At 37.9% G+C, this 18,675-nt stretch overlaps 1 protein-coding gene across 7 annotated transcripts in view; it reads left to right on the top strand.

The window, feature by feature from the left end:
* Positions 1 to 18,675, top strand: part of CNOT4 (CCR4-NOT transcription complex subunit 4) — a 117,322-nt gene that overhangs the window by 24,991 nt on the left and 73,656 nt on the right. For 6 of the 7 annotated variants that reach the window (XM_066262358.1, XM_066262355.1, XM_066262356.1 and 3 more), the window contains exon 2: positions 17,095 to 17,357. In XM_066262358.1, the coding sequence (XP_066118455.1) occupies positions 17,184 to 17,357 (174 nt within the window). In that variant the 5' untranslated portion in view covers positions 17,095 to 17,183. Of the gene's footprint in view, positions 1 to 10,305; positions 10,469 to 17,094; positions 17,358 to 18,675 lie in introns of all 7 variants that reach the window. The other variant, XM_066262354.1, reaches the window with a different exon arrangement.

The raw sequence follows: 18,675 nt of genomic DNA, 5'->3' as shown, positions 1-18,675 counted from the left end.
ATAGTGCCATCATTATGGATTTTGCATTGTAATGATTTTCAAAAGAATTGAACCAATAAATAGTGCTATCAGCAGAGTATAAGCAACTCAGTTTTCAATATATTTAATTAGGTATCACTGTTTTAAAATGGTTATTTAACTCACTAGGAATAAAATGATCTCCTTGGAGTTGCTTTAATTTACATTTTCATTTGCTTTGTGTAGAAATTTAATAGGAACAACAAATCAGAAGTAGGATGGGAAAGTGTTTTTTTTTTGTTTTTTTTTTAGTTTTTCCATTGATTTTAGAGAGAGAGAGAAAGAGAGAGAGAGAGAAGGAAGCATTAACTTGTTTCACTTAGTTGTTCCATTTAGTTGTGCACTCATGATTACTTCTTTTACATGCCCATGATCTCTGGTGTGCCAGGTGGATACTTTATCCACTGAGCCACCTTGTGAGGGCGGAAAATGATCAGTCTTAACCAGAGCTTTTGGTTATGCAAACTTCTATGAATTACATTAACGTTTCTAGTCAAAATCCATTAAAAAATTAAAATTGATTAGCATAATGATATAGAGCAGTGGTCCCCAATCCCCGGGCCGCGGACCGGTACCGGTCCGCAGAGAAAGAATAAATAACTTACATTATTTCCGTTTTATTTATATTTAAGTCTGAGTAATGTTTTATTTTTTTAAAAATGACCAGATTCCCTCTGTTACATTCGTCTAAGGCTCACTCTTGACACTTGTCTCATAAGTTCGACAATTATATTTAAAAATACCACAGTTTTTACGCCGGTCGCATAATTTTATTTTGTGCATTTATCCGTCCCACCCTAAAGGCTGGTCCGTGAAAATATTTTCTGACATTAAACCGGTCCGTGGCCCAAAAAAGGTTGGGGACCACTGATATAAAGTATCCCTGGAAGGAAAATCATAGAGTACTATTGTACTCTCGGAACAGAGTTCTTTTGTCTTATGTCCCTCTAGCCTCTGAATAGAATAATATGCTACTTTTATCATGAGTTGGACAATCACTGTGCTTAAATCTCTCTGTATGTCTGCTTGGTTCAGTCAATTAAAAAACTTATTTTTTCTTTTCCCAGTTTGTAATGCCACAATATTTTTTCAGGAAAGTGAATAAAAATTATTTTTATCATATATGTCTCTCTTTCTAGAGTCTTTTGTGATCTTATTTTGCATCCTTTCCCTCCACTGCTGTCTCTTCAAGGTTGGAATTACTCAGGCCTTGATTCTAGGTCCTTGTTTCTTTCTCTGTGCCCTTCTCTGGGTGGAAGGTAAAGTTTTAAAAAGTAAGGTGAAAAAAGTGTGATATTAGGAATAAGGCATGGCGTTCTGAGTGATTGTGATATGCAGTGAACTACATACTACTTTGCTATAAGGAGAAAGTAGAAAATACACCAATGTTTATTAAAAATCAAAGTTCAGGGAAAGAATAGATAAATAAAATTTGAGGAGAAATTTCTAGCAGTGTACTGTCTGGTTTGCTTGAGAACTGGGAAAGTATGATATATTACTCCTTTGCCTTCAGTCTATAAATTAAGTACTCAAAATAGAATCTTAATGTATACATGTCAAGTAATCTGTAATAGTTTTATTTTTCTAAGCTAACAGATGATTTTAAAACGCATAAAAGAAATAGGAAAAAAATATGCTGCCTAATTCAGTTAAAGCACCAGAGTTTATATATATATTTTTGCCCTTGACTCTTTTCTTGCCTATATTTTCCTTTAACATTCAGATTTCCCATCAGTTTCACATCTTTATTTTTTAATTTTTATTTATTTATTTATTTATTTTATAGAGACAGAGAATCAGAGAGAGGGATAGACAGGGACAGACAGACAGGAACGGAAAGATGAGAAGCATCAATCATTAGTTTTTCGTTGCACATTGTGACACCTTAGTTGTTCATTGATTGCTTTCTCATATGTGCCTTTACCACGGGCCTTCAGCAGACCGAGTAACTCCTTGCTAGAGCCAGCGACCTTGGGTCCAAGCTGGTGAGCTTTTGCTCAAACCAGATGAGCCCACGCTCAAGCTGGCAACCTCGGGGTCTCGAACCTGGGTCCTCGGCATCCCAGTCCAACGCTCTATCCACTGCACCACTGGTCAGGCCAGTTTCACATCTTTAAGAATGTTGGCTCATGGCATTGGTGGGGAAAGTAGTGGCAGCATGGAGTAGGCAGAGTGGCATGGGAGTTTGCACAGCTATGTTTAGAACATAGCGATTTATTTTTAAATCTGGAAGAACCTAAAATTTGCTTTGTAAATAGAGTAAAGGTCATTGAGTATATAGTAAATTTATTAGTCATTAATTTGTGTCCTCCAGACAACAGACTTCACCACTATCATCACCACCACCGTCACCGCCATCATCACCATCAATATCATTAATGTCTAGTACTATATCTGACACAGAGTAGGTGCCCAGTAGGATTTGCTGTTCCAAAAGTGACGAACTTCAGTTCCCTGGAAAATTGACAGACGGTGATTAATAAGTAAACATTACTATAAATTGAAATGCTCAGTCCTAGAAATGGAATGTGTTTAATGGAGAAGTAAGAGTTGGACCTAAATATCTAGTCTGTTAAGTACATTATTTTTATTTGAATTTATTTCTTGTCATTAATCTCTTTTTCTAGACATTTTTTTTTTTTTCTGAAGCTGGAAACGGGGAGAGACAGTCAGACAGACTCCCGCATGCGCCCGACTGGGATCCACCCGGCACGCCCGCCAGGGGCGACGCTCTGCCCACCAGAGGGCGATGCTCTGCCCCTCCGGGGTGAGGCTCTGCTGAGACCAGAGCCACTCCAGCGCCTGGGGCAGAGGCCAAGGAGCCATCCCCAGTGCCCGGGCCATCTTTGCTCCAGTGGAGCCTCGGCTGTGGGAGGGGAAGAGAGAGACAGAGAGGAAGGAGGGGGAGGGGGGCGGAGAAGCAAATGGGCGCTTCTCCTATGTGCCCTGGCTGGGAATCGAACCCGGGTCCCCCGCACGCCAGGCCGACGCTCTACCGCTGAGCCAACCGGCCAGGGCTCTTTTTCTAGACATTTAAGTATACTATATAAACTTGCCCCAACCCATGGTCGTGTGGTGTGGTGGTAATATGACTTATTTTTTAGTATATGTATTTTAAAATTTCTGTTCTTAAAATTTTTTTTTACTTTTTGTTATACAAGTAATGCATTTTAACAAAAATTCAAACTGTATAAAAAAGCAAAAGTCCTTAATTGAATCCTGCTGCCCATTGGGATCACTTAGCTAGCTAACACCTCTGGTCAGCATGGCACATACACTTTTCAGATTTTGTATGTGCACACAAATATATACACTTTTAAAAAATAATGTTTAAACTTACAGTTTTCCTCAGGTGAGTTTTAGGAAGCTTTCTGCATTCTTCATCTGGTTTTGTTGACAGCACTCTTGGTTTAATTAGCCAAGTCCTATTTTTTAATTTAAAACAAAGTTTGTTGATTAAAACTAGAGCCCAGCAACTTAGAAAATAAACCAGATTGATTAACAACTTGCTTTAATAGCCATGCTGTTTCCAGATCATCTTCGGTGATTTAATGCTTCAGTAACAATTTAATGTATAAGATATAGTGTGTATACAGAAAAGGATCCACTAATTCAGACTCTTCCAATCAAAATTAGTAAATCTTCAAACTGCATTATCTATACCTTAGGAAAAACATTTTTGTGCAGTAACTTTTATTATTATTATTTCATTTGAATACTTTGTTGGGATTGTGAGCATTGAAGGTTAAAGACAAGACCCAAGTGATGGGTTTTCCGGAGACAGTATGTTAAAGGGGTAGAGTGGAGGCGAGCACTGTCTTGGCAAGATAGACTGGACAGCGACAGGGTGACACCGGGTGTTATGCGCCTGAGGGTGTTCAGGTGATGGCACAGGGACAGACAACCAGAGAGGCAGTCCCACTAAAGACTGTTAGGGGGAGGACTCAGGGAGGAGACAAGATGGACAGCCACAACCAGGGGCTTGGGAAGTCAGTGGGGAGCTGGGTTGGGATTGCTAGTGACGCACAGAGAGCTGCTTGCTGGGGGACACAGAGGCGTGTTGGGCTGACAGACACTTTCAGAGCTCCTATCCAGTGAGTAGAATGTTAACACTGGGTGGGAATGGAGACTGGCTGAATGGTAATTTGGGGCGCTTCTAAGTCTTCTTGGATCTCTGGCCAGTTGGTCTGGGTTCTCCAATTATGAGAAAAGCTCTTTGGGCTTCTGTCCAGTCTTCAATTGGCCCCTTCCCTGGGTGCCTTCCGAGGGGTCCTCTGTGCCAAGGGCAGGCTGGCATGGACTACCTGTTGTCATGCCAGCCCTGTCTCCAGGGTCCAGAAGCCTAGGGCCTCTAGATGCACTAGCTTCCCTTTAGATTTTTCTAGTTGTTCCTTTATAACATTAAAGTTAAGAGCCATTTATTAACATTAGATATCAAAATATTGGGCTTTATAAAATAAAAGTTTTCTTAAACTCTAGAATCATAAAACATTTTCATTATATGTTTCCTAAGTAACATTTTATTTTATTCCTATTGTTGGCTCTCATATCATTTAATCTTTTTAAAATACTTTGTGCTTAACCATAGAAAGTTTAATGTAATTACTTTGTATTTTTAGGATTTCAGGATCGAGAGACATTAGAGATTTATCTAATACAACCCCTTCATTTTACAAAGAAGCCTTAGGTCCATAGAAAGTAACTTCACCAACTTCTTAAAATGAATAATAGTAAGAATTGGAACTCTAACCTAGATCTTCTGCTATACATACCTATTTTCTGACCTTGAAATAGAGAATGTGCTAAATATTTGCAAGTTTGAAGGTCTTCATTAGTAAGAAAATCTGCTAGGCTCTATGTTGGCCAAAAGTGTTTTGCAAAAGGGTCACAGTGAAGTTTCCTGTGAAAGAGTCTTCACTCTGTCTTAGTGACATGTGGTTTCTAATTATCCAGTCTTTTCTTATTCCATCCCTCTTTTCCTTCTCCCCCTTCTCCCTTTTCTCTTAGAGTACAGATAGGAGGACTGTTAAGTAGACCTATTATGTTAGATTAAAATAGGGAGATTGGATTTAGGGAGATAGGATCAACCTGGAATAGGTTAATTATACTTTTTGTAACTTTCCATGCTGATTCTAATGTTCCAACACCAGTCCCTAGAAACCAAAGGAACCCAAAACCCTAGATTTTATTATAGAAGCATCCCTGATTCTACCAAAGCTGGCAGTTTTATAAAGTGATTGAATTCTCTTTCCATTAATTTTTTAACCTTTATCTGCAAAATTTATTTTCTATTTTTATAAGAACTTTTCCCCTTTATCCTTCTTCAAGCATTGTTTGCTTAGTATTTTTTTTTTATAAAGGAACATACAATATAAAGTGAATATACTGATAAGACAAATTATCTGTCTTAAAAAAATCTTTGAAATCACATGGCCTTTTTTTTTTTAAGTGGGAGGTGGGGAGGCAGAGAGACAGACTCCCACATGTGCCCTGACTGGGATCCACCTGGCAAGCCCTCAATGGGGTGATGCTCTGCCTATTTAGGGCATTGTTTTGTTGCTCGGCAACCGAGCTATTTTAGTGCCTGAGGCAAGGCCATGGAGCCAACCTCAGTACCTGGGGCCAACTTGCTCAAATCATTTGAGCCATGGCTGCAGGAGGAAGAAAGAGAGAGAGAGGGAAGAGGAGGAGGGGTAGAGAAGCAGATGGTTGCCTCTTCTGTGTTCACTGACTGGGAATCGAACCTGGGACTTCCACATGCAGGGCTGATGCTCTACTGCTGAGTCAACTGGCCAGGGCCAAAATGTCACGGGTCTTATTGTTTTAATTTTAAGATTGCTGAAGCACCTAGAAATATTTTACTGAAATCCTGTATTGATAAGAAAAGACATAATTACTTTAAAACTCTATCTTTATTATATTTACTCCACCTGTTATTTCTAAAGATTTTATAGGTAAAGCAAGGACAGGCTGTGGAATGAGATGGAAGCAATTAAATAATTATATTTATTCCTGTAGCTATAAATCATTATGTAGCTAGAATTTGGAGTACAGCATTTGTTGGCAGTAGCCTTTCAGAGTATCTTGTGAACAGATGAAAATGGTTGAAGAAGTTCTGGGTTGGTAGAACATCATCCTGATTGGCCAAGGTTGCAGGTTCAGTCCCGGGTCAGGGCACATACAGGAAACAACCAATGAATGCATAAGTGGACCAACAGATTGATGTTTCTCTCTTTCTCTTCCCCTTCTTCTCTCTCTAAAATCATTTTAAAAACAAAAATAGTTGAAGAACTTTAGCAAAACCATTTATTCTGATAAATACCCTTAAAATTGTGTCTTTTCCACATTAGCCTTTATATAATTTGTCAGGTTATAATAACAATATGTTACCTCATAGAAGTATTTCTTCTTCCACTATTCTCTAAAAGAGCTTGTCTAAGTTTGCTATTATTTATTTTTTAAATATTTGAAGGATTCACTCATTAAGTCATCTTGGAAGGTTTTTAAATACAAATTAAATCACAGTAACAAAGATGACAATCTAGATTTTCTCTCTCTTCTTGGGTCAGTTTTAGAAACGTGTATTTATAGAATCTAGGCATTTTGTTTTAGAAACTTCTGTATTTATAGAATCTAGGCATTTTGTTTTAGAAACTTGTGTATTTACAGAATCTAGGCATTTTGTTTTAGAAACTTGTATATTTATAGAATCTAGGCATTTTGTTTTAAGTTAAATACATTGGCATAAAGTTACTTAACAATATTCTTATCTTTGTTTTCACTGTTTATGATATATGTAATAAAGTCTGTTTTTCATTACAATATTGGTAATTTGTGTTTGTGTCTACATTGTCTATTTTGAATTACTCTTTACATAAAATGTTGCTTAATTAAAAGATTTTTTAGCATTGGCAATAACCCTTGGAATAATGCTAATAATGATAGCATCCTGTATTACTCATGATTTTAGTGGCAATTCCTTAGTGTTTTATTATTAGTGTGTATTAGGATAGATAGCTATTATCATTTTATGGGGTAGTCTTTTTATTCATAGTTTAAGAGATTTTTATAACCTCAAACATTGTGTTTTATTAAGTGACTTTTTATTTAGTTTTTTTTTTTAGTTGAACAGTTTTTTGTTTTGACTTTTTGAGTTGTAAATAAATTTCTATCATGAAGTCTTTGCAGTTCTGGGAAAACTCTACTTAGTTTAATATTGTTGAATTTGGTTTTGCTAATACTGTATTTAGGATTTTTATATTTATATTTTCATGCAAGTGAGCTGGAGGGTTTTTTTACTCAGACTTTGGTATTAGCTTATGGTCTAGTTCCCTCTTATTTGTCCTCTCACCCCCCTTTTTCTCTCTCATCCTTCTCTGTTATTATTAAGCACCTACTGAATACAGAGTATTGAATATACTTATCCTTATTCCTTACTGTAAGGCTAATTTTTATATTAGTTTTTATTTAGGAGACATAATCTTATACATTTAATTTTGCACTTGAACACATTTTTTTTTTTCACCTAGTAGGTTGTAGTCTGAGTTGTTACTCAGACACTTCAGGCTAGTTCTTCTGTGGTTCTTAGTTTGATGTAGATTTCTGCTTGGTTAATGTTTTGTTTTTTTGTATACTTCAATTGCTTTAAAGTAGATTTTTTCTTTTTTTAAAAAAATATTTATTTTGTACATTAAAGTTTCTAAAAGTGTTATAATATAAAAGTGTTATTACAGGTGTTACAATTTACCTAGTTCCAAAATATTGGTAAAATAAGTGCTGAAGTTCTAGCCACTATCAAAGTTCAGACACTTTTACATGTTATAAGTGCAGTAACATTTTACAGTTATCTAAAGAATGTTATTATACAAACATATTATTAGTATCACTAGCCTGCTTAAAGTCCCTGCCCCATTAATACATATACTGTAGTTTTTACAGTAATTATAATCGAAGGTAATGGTTGCATACTTCTATATGACTATAACTAGATTGCAGAAATGATGTGGGGATTGTAACTGGTTAACTAAATAGTGCTAAATGTTTTATTTTAGTCATTTTCTTTTCTATTCCCCTTCTCCTTCCATTCCTTACCACCATTGTTCAAATTGTTTTCTCTTTAATTAAACCCAACTGCTTTCTTTGTTATTCCAAACTCCTAAGTCTACCATTGGCTATCTCCTTCCTTCCTTCCTTTCTTCTTCCTTTTTTCCTTTCTCCTCTCTTCTCCCCTCCCCTCCCCCTCCCCTCCTCCTTCCCCTCCCCTCGCCTCCCCTCTCCTCTCCTTCCATTTTTTTCTTTACTCATTTTCTTTCATGTTAAAACTTAATTTAGACTCAACTAATTGTTTTATCTCACTTTCTCTGCTTTTGTATTTTTCATATTTCATTTTTATTATCACTCCTTTTGGCACTTCCAAGTGAATGTTTTTTCTTTTGAAACAGTACCCAATTCTAAACTTTAGGTAATTTTCTCACTCTGTATTTTTATATACAAACAGTATGATTATTTAGAAGTTTACTGAAACCGTCAACATCAGAAACATTTTGTAAATGTTTATAATAAATGCTGATTAACATCATTGGGGACAGTTTTACTTAATACTTTCACATGCATTATTCAGAAAGGTGTTGGTTTTATTGTAGTTTTCATGTGGTATTTCATGCCAGTATTTCTCAGGTACTTACTAAGTGACAAACTCTAATCAGTCTTCTATGTACTCTTCCTCTACCCAGTTGTGAGAACCAGTGATTTGTACTATGTATTTGTCAATGGTACAGTGTTGAACATGATAGATGCAGTGTTTGTTCTCAGAGGATTCAAAGTTTAATATCCTTAAAAAGTTATTTGTGAAATTAATTTGCTGTTATAGAAGAAACGTGTAGTCATAGACAAGGCTCAAGTTTCCAATTCATTCAGTCTCCTTCATCGTTTTTATAGATGTAACCACTATTACCAGCTTGTTTATAACTTTTTCTGTAGTTTTACACATATCATTATATTTACATATATAGAATATATATAGTTTTTTAAAATATAAAAACTTATATAGTACTTGCAATTAGCTTTTTCATTCAGTATGTATGTACACATATCGATATATCTTAGTGTTTTAAACTGCTGTATGGTATTTCATTTTATTAATATACCATAATTTTGCCTTTTCCTATTGTTGACAGGTTTTCGATTTCTTGCTATTAGGGACAGAGCTGGGACTGTTTGTGTATGCCTCCTCCTTACAGTGTGCAGCTGAGGCTCTGAGGGCACTGGCCTTGTTCCTGTCTGGTTCTCAGGGCTGGGCCTGACTCTTGCAGCCACTGCTTGAGACAGAAATGAGCACTGTGATGCCAGGCGAGGATGCTTGGCCTTGAGACACTGCTGGCCACTGGTGCTGAGTGGATGAGACTGGTGCAGTGGGGAGAGACCGGGCCTTTCTTCAATCTGAGCAGACTGGGAAAGGACTACTTCCTGGCCCAGGGCAGACCCAGTTGGGACGAGTTCCTGTACCTGTCTCTAGTTGTCATTTGCTCTGCTCTTTCCTCACTTCCTGCAGCCATTCCAGAGCTCCCCCCAAGGGCTCTCTCAACTGCCCTGTTTTTTAATGTTCTTTCTCTCCAATGTGAAGCAGCTTCTCTGGCCTTGGTTCCGAGTTGGAAAAGATGTCACAGAAAGTGGAGACCTAAAATGTGGGGGAAATAAACGGATTTTTTGCCCATTGTTGCCCAGTGTGTTTATCGGGAATTGGATTGAGGTGGGGATTTTAGAGTACACTGTTTAGGCGGTTTGGGAAACTTTTCCTTGTTGACACTTAGTTTGGGATACAGGTTGTCATAGGCATAGGGCATGGTTGATGCAGCTGTTCCCATGGTTGTAGCTTGGCTTTGGAAAACACCTGGTTTTGATCTCAGCTGTACCACCATATGCCTATGAAATAAAATCGCTAATTTCAGCGAGTTGAGAGAGGTGGGTTTGGTTATGGGGATGCTTTGAAGAAAAACATTTCAGTACCTCAGAATACCCTCTCACTGCCAATATACCTCTGGTTCATAGCCCTCTCCCTTGCACCCAGAGCTGTTCACTACCCTGATATTTGTCATTTTCTGTGCATCCCTAAAATATAGTTTTCTTTTATCTTCTGAAATTTATATGACCACAATTATATTCTTTTTGCTTCCTTTGATCAATATAATATTTGTGAGATTTATGTATTTTGTGTAGCTATAGTTCTTAATTTTTATCCAGCTTTATTTTTTAAATTTTATTTATTCATTTTTTTTTTTTTTTTTTTAGAGAGGAGAGAGAGAGAGGGAGAGAGAGGAGAGAGAGACCGAGAGAGGGGGGGAGGAGCTGGAAGCATCAACTCCCATATGTGCCTTGACCAGGCAAGTCCAGGGTTTCGAACCGGCAACCTCAGCATTTTCAGGTCGACGCTTTATCCACTGTGCCACCACAGGTCAGGCTATCCAGCTTTTTAAGAAGATGTTTTTCTTTTCTTCTAATATTCTTCCTGTCGTGTGTATGTTGATGCACTTACTGGCATTTTACATTTCTGAAGCTTTGTTAATTTTTTTTCTTTTTATTGAATTTCTTGGAATTATAACAGTTAACAAAATCATAGAGGTTTCAGGTGCACAATTCTACAACACTCCTGTACACTGTATTGTGTGTTCACCACTCCAAGTCAAGTCTCCTTCCTTCACCATTTATCCCCCTATACCTTCCTTCACCTCCTGTTTATTTTTCTTCATTCTTTTTTGCTGTTGTTGAACTGCGGAGTATCTGTTGCTCTGCCACCTTCTATTTCGCTAGTTCATTCTTTTGAGAGTTAAAACATACTGGTAATCTCCTCTAGTGATTTTATTTCAGTTCTTTGCAACACCAGAATTACATTTGGTTCTTTCTTTCTTTCTTTTTTTGTATCTGTCTTTTCATTGAAATTCTCTGTTGTGACATTTTCATTATACATGCCTTAACTACTTTAATCATGGTTTCTTTTAATTCTTTGACCATATTTAAAATGATTCCTTTGAAGTCTTTGTTAAATCCAACATGTGGTGGTTCTCACAGGCAGTTTCTGCTGCCTGCTTTCTTCCTGGTGTACATGGGTAATATCCTTTCCTGTTTCTTTGCATGACTTGTAATTTCTGGTTGGAAACTGGACATTTTACTTAGCAACTGTGGGTGCTGGTCTCCTCCCACCCCTCCCAGGGCTTATTATTACTATTTGCTTATCTGTTTAGTGACTGGATAGATTGTTTTAGGGAAGTCCATTCCTCTTGCAGTGTTAAGCATCTGGTATTGGGCTGCTGACTTGGGTATGCCCACCTGCCCCCTGGGATGACAGGGGTTTGGGCAGGGCTCCCTTCCACTGTCTCTTTCCTTGACCACACCTATTGTTAATTGCCAGTTGACTGCTTCCTTGTTTTCAACAATACCCTAGGACACAAATTGCTTCTCAGCTTGATCCAAAAAAATTTGAGCGCACTTGAAGAGAGAGTTCTTGAGGTCAGAGCCTTGAAATTTGTTCTGACCGCAGGAAGGCTCATCTTATTCCTGATTCTTCATGTTCCCTCCCTCAAACTAGCTGGTTTACAGTATAGCCTGTATCTGAATCTCTTTGTAGTTGCCCTTCATCACGGGCTTCCTGGTTTTGCCCTTAGGCCTGAAGCTCACACTGTTACATATGAAGTCTGTTCCTTTGGAAGAGGTTCAGAGCTATCTGTTTTAAGGCCCACTTTACCTTTCTGGAAAAATCTAGCTCTGGGGTTGGATTGTGGGAACAGTGGTGCGCTTTTCACTCCACATGCCTCGTTTAGTCACTGAGCACTGCTCGAAGTGGTGTACGGGAGCATCACGCCTTCCAGTCTTGCCTTCCTGGTGTCGGAGCTGGGCTTTATGAAGTAGCGGGTGGAGGGCAGTGTAGAGGCCAGTGTTTTTAACACACAGCAGAAACATAGGACTTCTTTCCATGTGGGGCAGTTGGGTGAAAGAGGGGAGTCCCCACCTATTGGCTGCATGTACCTGGAACTTAGTGTTAAGGTCAGGTGGCTTTGGGCAGGATGAGAAATGCTGTTGTCCTGCCCGCTTGGCAGGGTAACTGACTGGTAGCAGTGGTGAAAGGTACCCTGTGTTTTTGGCTGCACCAATATGGAGTGAAGTTTCAGTTTCACTGAGTTGGGAAGGGGGAGGGAGACAGAGGGAACCGGTTTTGGTTCAAATACTATATAGTAGTAGTCTTACTATTTTTCCTGAGTTTTAGTAGATATTTTTCTTGAATGAATGAATGAATGAATGTTGTTTAATTTGCTTTAGGCTTTTAGGATCATTTCCAGATACTTGAAATGGTTTTAAGTATTTTCACCAGTTCCACTGGGGAATGGGTTCATGGAATTCCATACACTCTTATGCTGGAAGTAGAACCAAGAGAGAACTTTAAAAAATATAGGTCAAACCTATGCCATTTAGTTGTTTAAAACTCTCTAGGCTTCTTAATTTATTTTACAAAGAAAGCCAAAGTTGTTTTGGTGTGTTTGGTGAATCCTTACAGGGTTCAGGCCACCACTTCTCTGTCCTTACCTCACCGTTACCCTCACATACTCTACTTCGTCTGCTCTGAGTTAGCTGTTCTTCAAACACTTCAGGTATGTCCCCTCCCTGGGCCCTCTCTACTGACTTCATACCTGCTCTCTTCTCAGATATTTGCATGGCTTCCTCAAGCACCTTTTTTTTTTTTTTGACAGAGAGAGAGTCAGAGAGAGGGAGAGATAGGGACAGACAGACAGTAATGGAGAGAGATGAGAAGCATCAATCATCAGTTTTTAGTTGTGGTACTTTAATTGTTCATTGATTGTTTTCTCTTACGTGCCTTGACCATGGGCCTTCAGCAGACCGAGTAACCCCTTGCTCAAGCCAGCAACCTTGGGCCCAAGCTGGTTAGCTTTGTTCAGACATGATGAGCCTGCACTCAAGCTGGTGACCTCGGGGTCTCAAACCTGGGTCCACCACATCCCAGTCTGACACTCTATCCACTGTGCCACCGCCTGGGCAGGCTCAAGCACCTCTTTTATTTATTTTTTATTTTTTATTTTTTTGTATTTTTCTGAAGTTGGAAACGGGGAGGCAGTCAGACAGACTTCCGCATGCACCTGACCGGGATCCACCCGGCACGCCCACCAGGGGGCGATGCTCTGCCCATCTGGGGCGTCGCTCTGTTGCGACCAGAGCCATTCTAGCGCCTGAGTCAGAGGCCATAGAGCCATTCTCAGCGCCCAGGCCAACTTTGCTCCAATGGAGCCTTGGCTGCGGGGGGGGGGGGGGGGAGACAGAGAGGAAGGAGAGGAGGAGGGGTGGAGAAGCAGATGGGCACTTCTCCTGAGTGCCCTGACCGGGAATCGAACCTGGGACTCCTGCATGCCAGGCCGATGCTCTACCACTGACCCAACCGGCCAGGGCCTAAAGCACCTCTTTTAAATGTTACCTTTTAATGAAACTTACTCCAACTGGTCCACTTATATTGCAGTTCCATCTCCAGTACCTTTTTTCTTCACAGCATTATCACCTTCTCTCATGTTATTTAATTTACTGATTTATTATGATCATTGTTTAGCTCTCCCAGTTAGTCTGACCAGGCGATGGCACAGTGGATCGAACGTCGGACTGGGATACAGAGGACCCATGTTTGAAGCTCCAAGGTCGCCGGCTTGAGCATGGGATCATAGACATGACCCGATGGTCGTTGGCTTAAGCCCAAAAGTCACTGGCTTGAACAAGGGGTCACTTGGTGTGCTGTAGCTTCCTGGTCAAAGCAGTCAAAGAACAACTAAGGTGCCGCAATGAAGAATTGATGCTTCTCATCTCTCTCCCTTCCAGTCTATCCCTATCTGTCCCTCTCTCTGTCCTTCTCTCTGTCTCTCTCACAAACATAAAAATAAATAAGTTAGGCATCAAGGCATAGATTTTTGCCTCTTATGGTCAATTAATATATCCCAAAGACCTAGACTAGAATTTGAAAAATAATAAGAACTTAATAACTAATGAATCACTGAATGAAGATTAAAAAATAAAAAAGAACTGTTAGAATGGCAAAAATCTTTCATGGGCCAACTGTCTAACTTTATTAATAAAGTTAGAACCTATTTACATAAAGTAATAAGCAAGTGTTACTGGTATACTAGATACAATTAAAACAACCAGTTAGCTTTCTTGATAAGAGAGGCTAAATGTGCTTTTTGCTGTTTCATTTTTTATTTTTTAACCCTTTCCTCCTTTAAAAGACTAATTCATTGCTAAGTTCCCATGAAGTGATAACTCCTTATTCTCCTGACTCCAGCTCTTGCCAACTTCTACTTTCTACGTCAATGAATTTGCCTATCCTGGATACCTCATTATAAGTGGCATCATTCGATGGTTGTCTGTGATGGACGTATTTTACTTAGCATAATGTTTTCAAGTCTCATCCACATTATTGCATGTACTAGAGTTTCATTCTTTTATGGCTGAATAATATTCTATTGTATGTACATACTACATTTTTTTTTATCCGTTCATCTGTTGACGGACACATAGGTTGTTTCCACCTTAGGCTATTGGGAATGATGCTGCTATGAACATTGGTGTACAATATCAATTAAGAGTCCCGCCTGACCTGTGGTGGCGCAGTGGATAAAGCGTCGACATGGAAATGCTGAGGCCGCCAGTTCGAAAGCCTGGGCTTGCCTGGTCAAGGCATATATGGGAGTTGATGCTTCCAGCTCCTCTCTCCTCTCTGTCTCTCTCTCTCCTTTCTAAAAAAATGAATAAATAAAAAAAAATAAACTTTAAAAAAAAAAAAAAAAGAGTCCTCGCTTTCAATTCCTTCTGCATATACCCAGAAGTGGAATTGCTGGATCATATGCTAATTCTGTATACAACTTTTTGAGGACCCACCAAACTGTTTTCTGTAGTGGCTACAGTACTTTACATTTATAGTGTATTTTTAAATATCTTTTGAACAGTGTCCTAAGCATAAAACCATATATACAATACTTTATGAGTGATAAGGAAGTTTTTAGCATGATTTTAAGATAGGATTTTTATTTTGTGCACTTACTACATTGGGTGACACTGGTTAAACAGCTCATTTTTTTTTTTAATTTAGTTGACTGGCTTATGAAATAAAAATTATTCTTCCCTAAATGAAAATCCTGGCCAAGATATTTAGAGGAGATAGAGTTTATTTCAAAGCTTATTTTAAAATTTTAGTTCAGGGGGGTTACAAAAAGAAAATTTCTCTCTACTTGAAATCCCATTAAATTTTGTGTGTCTCAGTATTTTTCAGATGAGTAAATTGAGTCCTAGAGCTTTTGAGTGTCTTATCCAAAATCATACAGCTACTTAGTGGAAGGGATGAAGCAAAGTCAGCGCTTCATATTTCACTTTGTATTCCGGTGCTCTACCACAGCAGACTTCCCTCCTACGTTTTTCCAGTTGTGTGATTACTCTTGGCCACTGGCTTCATGGCATCTCTCCATGGTGCTAGAAGTGTACAAAATGTGCTTGGTTTTGTATTAACCATCCTAAGGTCCTTCTTGCTGTTTTGTTATTTTTTCTCCTTGTCTACGGGGAGATTCATCCTCTTCCAAATTATTTTTAAAATGAAAAAACAAAAGCCCTGGCTGGTTGGCTCAGCAGTAGAGCATCAGCCCGGAATGTGGAAGTCCCGGGTTCGATTGCTTGTCAGGGCACACAGGAGAAGCGCCCATCTGCTTCTCCAACTCCCCACCCCCTTCCCCTCTCATAACCGTGGCTCAGATGGTTCAAGCAAGTTGGCTTCAGGCCCTGAGGATAGCTCCATGGCCTTACCTCAAGCACCAATATAGCTTAGTTCCTGAGCAACACAGCAGCGGCCCCAGATGGGCAGAGCATTGCCTGGTAGGGGGCTTGCCGGGTAGATTCTGGTTGGGGCACATGTGGGAATCTGTCTCTGTGTCCCTGTCTCTCACTTAATTAAAAAAAAAAATAGAACCTGAAGACAAAAGCAGTCAAAAAGCATAATATCAATATGTTGTTTTTTAAATTTATAGTAATTTACTTTCTAGAAAGCTTTTCAATTCATAAACCCTGTATATTGTTTCCTTTCTAGCATCCCATAAATTACTTCACTTAAAACTCGAATAAGCTGTAGTTATGGAAATAAAATCTTATAATCAAAATATTATTAGGCCCTAGCCGAGTAGCTCAGGTGGTTTGAGAGTCGTCCTGATATGCCATGGTTGCGGGTTCGACCCCTCGTCAGGGCATATACAGGAGTCAACCAGTGAATGCATGGATGGGTGGAACAGCAAGCCAGTGTTTCTTTTTCTCTTTCTCTCCCTTCTCTCTTTCTAAAATCAATAAATTAAAAAAAATTTTTTAAAGTATATATTAGAAGTGTAGATGGCACCCTTCGATTATTTTAGTTTAGTTTTCTTTTGGTGGAACAAATGTTTGCATCTATATTATTTAATAGGTGCTTATTCTCCCAGAAATTTTTGTTGCTATATTCTATATATTTAATTGTAAATATTTAGACCATCTGGCATATTAAAAAAAAAAGACTTTAACCTTTGTTTTCTTTGCTAAGGGTTTGATATTAAGATGTGATTTTAGATGACTGAATTCATTTTCATTAGAGCTTATTTTATAAAGTGTGGTACATTTTAGAGTAATATCATACTCCTTTAGTTATGTGGAAGTATTAAGGAGTACTAACTTTGAGGTCAAAGATAAGACACTTCACAGAGTGCTTTAAGGCAGAAGATGCTTCTGTATATTACTTATTTCCTAGAATGTGCCATAATTAGTAGTAGATTAGTACTAAATGTTTTATATAGAAAAAGGAAGTTTTTTGTTTTTCCTGTTGAATCCAAAAGTTAATAATGCCAAGCATTTTATCATGATGTGCAGGAAACTTCAGGATTTCATTTTGAAATCTATTCTGAGATGATAAAAATTGATCTATCTGATTAATATTTTTTCAAATTTTTTGATAAAATGATTCTTGATTGTTGAAAATGCCATTTTTCCCAGTAGTAATTAGTATGTTTTGTTTTTCTCATGCAGGTCTCTGAAGTTCTACATTTTAATTCTCAGTGCTGAACTTTCTCCTTTAAATTATTATAAACTTTTGCTGCTGTTTAATAAACGTGAAGATGTCTCGCAGTCCTGATGCAAAGGAAGACCCTGTGGAATGTCCTCTTTGCATGGAGCCCTTGGAGATAGATGATATCAATTTTTTCCCTTGCACCTGTGGCTACCAGATTTGCCGATTTTGTTGGCATCGAATTCGCACTGATGAAAATGGGCTTTGTCCTGCATGTAGAAAGGTAAATACTCTGAAATAACTTTCTGTACATGTGTATGAGGAAATAGATTCTTGGCTTTGTTGTTAACTAAGTGTATGATCTTGGTAAAGTCACCTACGCTCTTGGTTGGCTTTCAGTTTGGCTGCTTTAAACTGATTAGGTGTAGAGAGGCAAAGAATTTAGATATAAAATTGGGAAAACACATTCAGTATTACATCTGGGAGGATTTACCTTAATTTTCTAGTACAAAATAAGAGAGAAACCTTGATGTTTACTAAAACAAGTGTTGGGTTAGAATGACTGATATTCTGGTTCACAACATAATACCCATTTCTTGGGTCCTTATAACTGTTCCAGGCTGATAATGCTGTCCTGTTATATGTACTTCAGAATACTGTGTCTTTGAAGAATCTTATCCATAGACATCAACTAGTGGGTAATAGGTTTGGGATTGAAGATGCCTTTTGAGTCTCTTCTAACTCTTGACAAAAAAAATCTGTGATTTTTAATATTTTCTGTGTATGATTGTTCTAATAAGCAGTTGCAATAGTTATAGTGAATGACCTATTAGGATGAGCAGTATTGCTGCATTCCTCTTTTGAAGCACTTTATTTGTGACTTTAGGTCTTCATGAAAATATCTATTCTTTTGCCTTCTCTTTAATGTCTACATGATTTAAACCTTTGTTTCTGTTTACCCATTTGAAAAAGCTCGTATGTTCATTACTACCAGATTTTGAGGAAGAAGAAATGTACTTTAGATACCTAAATTATTTTTTTTCTAATTTCCTTACCAGAGGAATTATGTATCAGAAGGCAATGCATTCATTGTTCAGTGTTTTAAAAATCTGATGGGCATGTAATATATATTACATGAATGAAAAACAGATCTATTTAAGTGTTAATATAGTTTATATATATACATAGTATTATATATAACATGTAACCTATTTATAATGTATATTTATTGTATGTAAATTTATTTTTTATACTTTAAAAATGTGAATGGAAAGGTAAATGAAAACCTTAACATTAGCTTTGGTTAAAATGTATAACAACTTTGTAGTAATGGGTTAGAAACATTCAGTTATATTTTAAAAATTGGTTCCTGGTCATTTCATAAGAAGATGATCATATTGAACTATTTTGTTGAAAGTGGTAACTTTCAGGATAGCCCAAGACTCTGAGCCTTGGGAATATGATGAAGTTTATCTCATTTTCTTTCTCTCTTTCTTTTTATCTTTTGTAGTGGTATGCAGTAGAATCTTAATAGAAAGACCAATGGTTAAATTGTAACTAGACAAAAATAAGTCATTTGGAGAAATTGCAATGAAATTTAT

This window comes from Saccopteryx bilineata, chromosome 2 (assembly GCF_036850765.1).
Source record: "Saccopteryx bilineata isolate mSacBil1 chromosome 2, mSacBil1_pri_phased_curated, whole genome shotgun sequence".
Taxonomy (NCBI): domain Eukaryota; kingdom Metazoa; phylum Chordata; class Mammalia; order Chiroptera; family Emballonuridae; genus Saccopteryx; species Saccopteryx bilineata.
Note: the sequence above shows the minus strand (reverse complement) of the source record. Positions and strands in the feature narration are given on the sequence as shown.